Source organism: Vipera berus, assembly GCF_964194415.1.
Source record: "Vipera berus genome assembly, chromosome: 11".
In the NCBI taxonomy this organism is placed as follows: Eukaryota; Metazoa; Chordata; class Lepidosauria; order Squamata; family Viperidae; genus Vipera; species Vipera berus.
Genome location: NC_138214.1, coordinates 902,020 through 910,791, shown reverse-complemented (window position 1 = coordinate 910,791; position 8,772 = coordinate 902,020). Strand labels below are relative to the sequence as shown.

The window sequence follows — 8,772 nt, the reverse complement described above, 5'->3', positions numbered from 1 at the left end:
GCCCAACAAATAAGGCCTTTTAGTGATTTTCTCTCTGCCAATGAGATCCTAATTATTTGGCTAAGCCCCTCCTGGATCCCTATAGGACTGGTCCTGCTGGGAGAAGAATTGCTCTGCAGCCTTGTGCTTGTGTCCTCTGGGTGTAGCTGAGTTTTCCTGAGCACCATTTTTACTGTAGGCTGGATGCTGGACAGGGGAAAACCTTCGTTTCAGCCTCCGGGGCTTTTCCCTGAGAAAACTCCTCTGGATTTCTGCATTTGAGTCTCTCCAGATTTTTCTCAAAGCCTCTAGAGTTCTGATTCTGGGCCTTTAACCACAGCAAAAAAGCAGTTGAGGGGCCTTGTCCTGGAGGGAAGTTAGAGGAACAGCTCACCTGCTTCAGGTGTTGGACCACCTACTCTTAAAGGTGCAGAGACTTGCAAGTAGGGGAACTGGAGACCAGGATCTTCCAGCCTGCTGCCACCCCACATAATTGGCCCTACAGAATTTTTCAGCTATTATGGCCATCAGAGTTTGGTCCCAATTTAACCTGGAGAAAGCCAAGGAAACTTGGGGGGTCCCAGAGTTGACCCAGTGAAGTTTAAAAAGTTTCTAGTTTGCATTATACTGGAGAACATCTTATCTCCTTACCAAATGTTAGCTTTTCGGTCTTCAGTTGTTCTGGATGTATCATCTGAGATGCCCTAAACATCCAGCTTCCACATCTTACCTGCAAAAATCTAGAAAGCCACTTGAACCCCCACCCCGCCCCCTAGTTTCTCAGCCTGTATAGCAAAAGCGTGTTTGGGGTGGTGGTGGTGCTTGCAGTATTCTGATAATGTAGCTTTACAATAAAGTTGAATTATTCATCTGGTCGTGTTTCCTGCCTAGTCTACCTCGCAAGGTTACAATCCCTGCAGATCGAGGGGAGATTGCTCCAGTGAACGCCCATCTTTATGGACATTCCAGATTCACACATTACACTAAACCAGGCTTCTCAAACTTGGGAGTAAGGACCAGGGCACACGTGCAATTTCTGGGGGGTGGTCACAAACCGACTTTAAACCTTTTCAGCTTTGCACAGAGGACAGGACATTTTCCAAGGGTTTATTTCTTGCTTTGATGTGCAGAGCCCAGGGGGAGCTACGGGTAGTCGGAACCCTCCCGCGAAACCTACATCGATCGAAATCTACTTATCCGTATCTGTTATAAATCTTGTCCCCATGCTAAGCGCCTGGAGCGGCTGTCTCGTGTCGGGATTTTTTCGGAAACGCTCCTGGTTGTGCAACACCGGCACAATCCAAGCCAGCGTTTCTCCCACTTGGCAACTTTTAGCACGCGTGGGCTCGCGAGCCCCGGAATTCCCCAGCCAGAAATGAAGCGCAGCCCTTAAAAAGAGGCAGAACTATAGGACGCCTTCCCTCCAGGGCGGAGGGAGGATCGGCGGGGCTGTTGCAGCGGAGGCAGCAGGAGGACTTTCCCCGGGCGGTCTCAGGCGGGACCCCACGGCCAGCCCCTTCGATGGCTCCCGGGCGGCGCTCCCAGGTCCGCGTCTGCCCCGTTTCGCCGGACTTTTTCCTCCTTCCATTACCCACCCGCTTTGATAAGCGCGCGCTCCTAAAGCGCCCCCCCTCCCCCTTCCCGGCGAATCCCCCTCCCGGCGTCAGAAGGGGGGAGGGGGAAGCCCAGAAAGGCGGAAACCGACGGACCGCCGGCGCTGTCGCCGAATCCCCGCCTCCTGGGCGCGCGCCTGCGCACGGGCCGCGCCCAGCCGCCGCCGCCGCCGCGCGTGCGCACAGCCGGCCGCCGCGATTATTGTGGCGGGGCGGCGGCGGCGGCGATGGCGGCCGGTCAAGGCGGCGGTCCAGCGGCCAGCAGCGAGGGCGGCGGCGGGGGCGGCGGGGGCGGCGGGGGCGGCCCCGCGTCCTCGTCGCTGCCTCCGCCCGGAGCCCCCCCCGCGCCGCCCCCGCCCCCGCCGCCGCCGCCCTGCGCCGAGCCCGGCCCGGCCTTCCCGGGGCTGCCGCCGCACCTGGCGCTGCCCTTCCCGGCCTGGGGCGGGGGCGGCGGGGGGCTCTCCACCGGGCCCGCCGCCGCCTCCGCCGCCTCCGCCCCCTCGCCGGGCCGCAGCCTGGAGAAGACGCTGGAGGAGGCGGGCAGCTCCGGCCGGCTCTGCCTCAGCGGGAGGAAGCTGCGCGAGTTCTCGGCCGCCGCCGCCTACGACCTCAGCGACACCACGCAGGCCGGTGAGCGCCGCCGCCCCGGGACCCATCCTCCCCGCCCGGACCCGCCAGCCCCATCGTCCCCGCCCCCCGCAGGTCCCGTCGCCCCGCGGGCCCTGCCGCTCGACTCCCATCATCCCCTGCCTGCCTGGGTCCCTGCGCTCTTGAACGGGCAGCCGTGGGCGGGGGGGCCCCTCCTGCCGGTCAGCCCCTGGGGAGGGGGCCGGGAGGGGCTGCCCTGCGAAGTGGGGGGGGGGCGGGGGGCGGACTTTCCCTCTGCCGGCCAGCGCAAGCCAGGAGAGGTCCGGCTTCCGGGCAGGAGGTGATGCCGGGCGGGGCGGTGGGGGGAGGGAGGCAGGGCAGAAGAGCTTAGGAATTGTGGGAGGGGGAGCGGCAGGCCGGGTCACTAGCGTGGATGAGAGCAGATGAGTCTGAAGATGGAGGAGGCTCCCACCAGCAGCAATTGCCTCTAATGCCCAGGGAGATTACGGCTGGGCGAGAGCGACTGCTGGGGATTGCAAGGGAGCAATTGGGAAAGTGTGTTTTGGAGCCGAAAGACGGAAGGTGAAGAAGCAGGCTCCGCAAACCTGCGTGCCGGCTTTTAATGGTCAAAACCACTTTGTTATACTACGCAAGCCTCAGTAGTTGGATATAAGTTGGCTCTGGCTAGCCTTCGGAAATGTAAATTGCATTCAAGCTATCCTTTTGTTTTTCTCTTCCTCAGAAGTGATTTTGCAAAGTAGAGCTCGGTGCTGTGGTGGTTTCTGTTCAGTCCTAATTTGCTGTGTTTAGCATCAGAAAATTTTTGCTCTGAAAACACGAGCGTGTCAGATGAAAAATTAGATTTCTCAACCTTGGCAACTTTAAGCTATTTGGACTTCAACTCCGGGGAATTCTGGGAGTTGAAGTCCAGACATCTTGAAGTGGTCAAGGTTGAGAGACGCTGAATTAGATTACAGTTTGCATAATTGCTGGTAAATTTGCTTACTGGTTAAGAGCGTTGACATCTTCAGGCTCAGCAATTGCAGCCTCTGTCTGGTCTTGAGAACTAAGTCAAGTTGGACCCCCTTAGCTACCCCTGAATCAGATTTGACCTAAAACCATGTATTGTCAGGCCTTGCTGAGCTTGAAGTAAAATCCGTTTTCAAAATTCTTCCATCTGTAAATCTAAGACATCATTAATAATAAGCAGAGAAGCATCGATGACACATAGTGGATTCCTGTTCTGTTGCCAAGCTTTGGTATATGTCTTTGGAGATTCCTTGGTTCTCCGTCTGTTTCATTTGTAATCTTAACTTCCTTTCAGGAAAAAGTGCCGGCAAAGCTGACCTCTTTGTCAGGGTCATCTGAATTAGTAATGACTTTATTGCTAAAGTATCTCTCTTAAAAGTTTACTCAGTTCTGTTGTTTTGCTCCCCTTGAGACCTCTGCCAGATGGGAAGGCGGCCTATACATCTCATAGTAATAAATGCGGAGGAGGGTTCACCTGGAGGATCTCTCCACGAAGACACCCGCGCAGAGGTCATCCAAGACATTGCTGGGATGCATTTTTTAAAAACAAAATCTTAAAGACCGTTATCCAGCGGAAGGCAAAAGCCAGAGCTGCCAGTTACTATGCTGGCAGATTTATTCTTCCAGGGAGGCTCCTTTCCCGCGCCTTCGTTTGTTCTACAGGAATAGAACGTGGCTTCCTGAAGGCTCCTTTTCAGAGGACTTGTAAGGCTGGTAATTACAGAGAGGCGAAATTAAAAGTTGCAGGCAGTTTTTCCCTCAAGGCCCAGAGAGCAAAGCAGTGGACCTGCCGGCGGTTAGACTCGCTGGGATGGTGAGCTAGCGTTGAATGATGTAGCTGCCTGGTTTTTTGTTTGCTTTTCCGTGGGAGGAATGCCAGGCCCTAGTGCTGCCCCAGACCAGTAGCTCTCAAGCAGATCTGCCCAGAGAGCATCAAGGACCCCTCATTTCAACCCTGAACTACAAATATTCTCCTTTATTAGAAAGAGAACATTAAAGAAATGTCTTTAGGGAGGTCCAGAAGATTGCAAGGTGCCCTGGAGATTTAAGGTGGTCCCATTTCCAGAATATCAGTTCAGGGCAACGGATGCAATTTCCTAAATAATTCTGCTAGGTAGACTTTGGGCCATAATCTCTGCTTGCTGTCCTCCTTTTGCATAATCCTTCGAGCTTTTTCACAGTAAACCCCAATTGTAGCTCAGGATGATAGAGCAAAGAAGCATTGGGACGCCTTCCCTGACCTGCTTCTTTTTACAGTAGAGAACTAGGCCTTTCTCTTTAGGTTTTCTTAGAGTTTGTCCTGGGGTTCTTGGTCTGTATATGCCAAAAGCAAATCCTGGCTTTAAACCTTAGCCATAAGGAATGATATTCCTCCTTGTAAATGAATTAATATATATACGTTCAGTTTCACGGCTGAGCATGGTGAATATATATATATATATATATATATATATATATATATATATATATATATATATATATATATATATATATATATATATATATATATATATATATATAAAGTAGAGTTTTAAAGGCTGAAAATGTTTTATAGCATAAGATTCCTGCCGTGCCTCAAGACTTTGTTTCTTCTCATACTTAACATAGCTTCTCCTCTGGATATGGATTAAAAATGTTTCTCTTCCTCCATCCCCTTTGTGCTAAATGAAAATGCTAGACTTCAGTTGAACCATGGGGAAAATTCAGCCTGAATTCAGTTTCCTCAAACAGAAAGAAGCAACCCTGAACTTAATGCACCGAGCTGTAATTTAGCTGCTTAAGCTCTTTTCACACCCCAGAAGCTTTCCAGCATTATCTGCATTCGGAACAATAATTATTCTCTGTAATTAAAATGTCAGATTTGGGACATGACATCTGCCTTTGTACTCGGGTTGGACAAATTCAGCCTTTTATAGAGAGATAGGTGGGATATTTTTGTCCTCAAAGAAGACAGTGTGCTGGACTCTTTACCAAAATGTTGCTTTTTGAGTAGCCGTACAAAAAAATGCTGAAACCGACCATTGGTGCTTGCCCGCTGTGTTCCCAGCCTCCGCTTTAAGGCCTGAGCCGGAAGAAAACGCGCTGGTGATTTGGGAAAGCGTAGAATTATGCTTCTTTCCCATTTGTTCCCGCAGCGAACAGGGCTTCTCTGGGATTGTAACGCTTTGCTTGCCAGCCTGTCAGGTTGCATTAGGAAGGCGATGGGAGAGCTGTTACTAATGTGGGGTTTAGTCTGGAACAAAGGCCAGGGAAGGAGCTCCATCCGAACTGGGTAGCAGGCACCTCAAATGATGTCTGTTCTGTGGAGATGAGGCAGGGCATGGAGATTTGCATTTGAAAGGGAAATTGGGGGCCTTTCTAGAAGGCCTTGGTGACCTTGGAAGGGCTGGCATCCTGGCCAGAGGGCTGCTAGTTAACCTGCGATCTCTGTAACTCTGGCACTTTTAATTTAACAGCAGCCGAATGAGGGCCGCTCTGCAGCTGGTGGGCCAGCCAGCTTTTTTGTGTACCAATACCATGGTAGGGTGAGTGGCAGGCGAACCGAGTCCTGGCTGGACTCTAGGAGAAGGTACAGCTGACCAAACTCCAGCTCACATGGACAACCATTTGTCTGAAATGGTCGAGGTTCTCCTGCTTGAGCAGGGGTCTGGACTAGAAGACCTCCAAGGTCCCTTCCAGCTCCCTTCTGTTCTCTCTCATCCTGCCTAACCCTAATCTATTGTGGCTGTTTCCCACTAGGTAGCTTTTATTCAGCTGATTAACAAAGATAATACCAGTGTCACCAGTGCTAGGAACGTGGACTGCAGAAATTGCTGTGTGGGGAATGTCAGTGTTGCAATGTAAAGCGAGCCAAGACTTTCCTGATTAACTTCAGTAATTTGCATATTATTTTTCAGAACTAAGCCTGATCATATTAAATAGAACCTCCCAACAAATTTGCATGTGATTTGCAATTTTACACACCCTTATTATGAAGGAACGCAGTTGAATCCATGTGACTTTCTCCTGAATTTACACGCACATGGGATTGTGCTATAATGTGCAAAATCTTTTTTTCCCTCCCCATTAAACGTTTGCACCTAATTATATTATTGCTGGTGGTTTATTTTTATTTCTTTTTGCTCATTGCTTCGTGAGTACTAAGATTAAATGGATTTCTGATTCTGATCCTGGTGGCTGGTAGGTTTGGCACCATGCGAAGGAATAAATCTGAACTTAATTGGTTGAATGAAAACCTGATCAAGCTAATTAGGCTCGAGCGCTGACGAAGATGTATTCAGTTATGCGGAAGCTGCAAGGCTGTCTCTCCGGTGACAAATGCAGAGTTTATGTGCTGCAGGTTTTTTTTAGAGTTGGTAGATTTGGAGTGAAAGATCCAGTTGATCTTTTGATAGCAGCAGCAAGATACTCGGCATTTATTCTGCTGAAATCTAGATTTTTGTTCCCCTGATCCCTAGCTCTTACCTTGGTGGCAATAATATGCAAAATTTCAAGAACATTTTTTTCTAGGCACTTCTACTTCTAGCCAGCAATAATTTTGAGAATTGTGGGAAGTCCAGCAGGAGACCCAGCCCTGCAATTCCTGAAGAATTCTCAGAGATCTCCTTCAAGCCAAGTGGGAAATGCAGATTGTTGTGTTAGTGTAGGGCTTCTGCCTCTTAGTCTGCATAAACTATGAAGGTCTTAGAGTAGAAGGTTTGATTAGGTGAGTGAACCTCCCTTAGCAAGCCTTTTTCTGTAGCTAGGTTGTCCTCCATTTTTTTTCCTAGCCACTCAAGGATACTCAGAATAGTTGCATGCAGTCAAACAGATACATCCCCAGTGAAGGGAGGAACTCAACAGTAGAAGGAGCCAACTTGACCACACAGCAACTTTTGTGTCCCACTGGAGCCTGTGCCAGGTCCCCGAAGTTGCCCTCCCCTCCCCATGAAACTGCCAGCATTCAAAGACCCCAAGCGGAGATTATCCTAGTCTTTCGGGGGGGGGGTGGCATTCAGTCTGCTGCTGAATGTGCTTTGTCAAGGAGAGGCTTCCTGGTGCCATTGGTTGTTGTTGTCGTTAGCTGCGAAGTCGTGTCCGACCCATCGCGACCCTATGGACTATGTTCCTCCAGGCCTTCCTGTCCTCTACCATCTTCTGGAGTCCATCTAGGCTCACGCCTACTGCTTCAGTGACTCCATCCAGCCACCTCATTCTCTGTCGTCCCCTTCTTCTATTGCCCTCGATCTTTCCCAGCGTTAGGCTCTTCTCCAGTGAGTCCTTCCTTCTCATTAGGTGGCCAAAGTATTTGAGTTTCCACTTCAGGATCTGGCCTTCTAAAGAGCAGTCAGGGTTGATCTCCTCCAGGACTGACCAGTTTGATCGCCTTGCAGTCCAAGGGACTCGCAGGAGTCTTCTCCAGCACCATAGTTCAAAGGCCTCATTTCTTTGGCGCTCAGCCTTTCTTATGGTCCAACTTTCACTGCCATACATTGCACCTGGGAAGACCATAGCCTTGACTATACGCACTTTTGTTGACAGGGGTGATATCTCTGCTTTTTAGTGTGCTGTCTAGATTTGCCATGGCTTTCCTCCCCAGGAGCAAGCGTCTTTTAATTTCTTGGCTACAGTCCCCATCTGCAGTGATCTTGGAGCCCAGGAAAATAAAATCTGTCACTACCTCCGTTTCTTCCCCATCTATTTGCCTGGAATTGAGAGGGCCGGATGCCATGATCTTGGTTTTCTTAATGTTAAGTTTCAAGGTGCCATTGGAGGGCCTCCTTATTCCATTGAGGATTTTAAAATACTTAGGTTTGATATTAATATAGTCAAAGCATTGTTTTTGGCCATTCCTAAGTATTTATTCTAACTAGAGCAGCTAGAGTCAAGTATGGTCAATAAATCTTTTCCACCTAAATATCTCAAGGAGTGTAGCTTATTAAATTTGATAGTATTTCAATAGGAGGGTTAGTAAACGGTATTTTTATTGCATAATTTTTCTGTGTGTAAGTGAGATTTCTAAGTCCATGCAAGGCCACAATTCTTGGCAGGTGAAACAGGGAAGTAGCTTCCCTTTTTTTCTGGCAGAATGAAGTCTTTGCCGCGGTTTGCAGACAAGGAATGGGAAGCGGTGACTTTGGGAAGGATTAATCAGCTTTCTGTGCTGGCTGCCCATGTGACAACAAAGAACACAAAGGGATGAAGGCAAAGATGGCCTGCGCTGCGTCTTGTATCTCTGTGGTGGTTGCATTCATTGGGGCTCAGGTCCTGGCTCTGGCTCCTTACCTTTGTTTGGAGAGGCTTACGAAATCAGCAGGCCGACGGGGGGGGGGGCAGGGGGCAGGGAGCGTTTAGGAAGGCATTTCTCCAAAGACAATATAGCTATTTCACAGACTGGCTTTATGGGACTCCAGATTGCTGGGAGAGGATGGTGCAGAACAGCAGCAGCAGCAGATTTTCCTAATATTGTCTGTTCTGTGCCATTCGTGCACACACAGCGTTCAAAAGGTTTTGTAAAAAAAACCAAACACCAACCCTGATAATAGGTCCCTGACTCACCTGGAGGAGGCTGATGAGGCTACGC

At 49.9% G+C, this 8,772-nt stretch overlaps 1 protein-coding gene across 11 annotated transcripts in view; it reads left to right on the top strand.

The window, feature by feature from the left end:
• Nucleotides 1-1,819: 1,819 nt before the first annotated feature.
• Nucleotides 1,820-8,772, top strand: part of LRCH2 (leucine rich repeats and calponin homology domain containing 2) — a gene marked incomplete at its 5' end in the record, with an annotated part of 30,477 nt that continues 23,524 nt past the window's right edge. For all 11 annotated transcript variants that reach the window (XM_081336346.1, XM_081336347.1, XM_081336348.1 and 8 more), the window contains one exon: nt 1,820-2,222. In XM_081336346.1, the coding sequence (XP_081192472.1) occupies nt 1,820-2,222 (403 nt within the window). The remainder of the gene's footprint in view (nt 2,223-8,772) is intronic.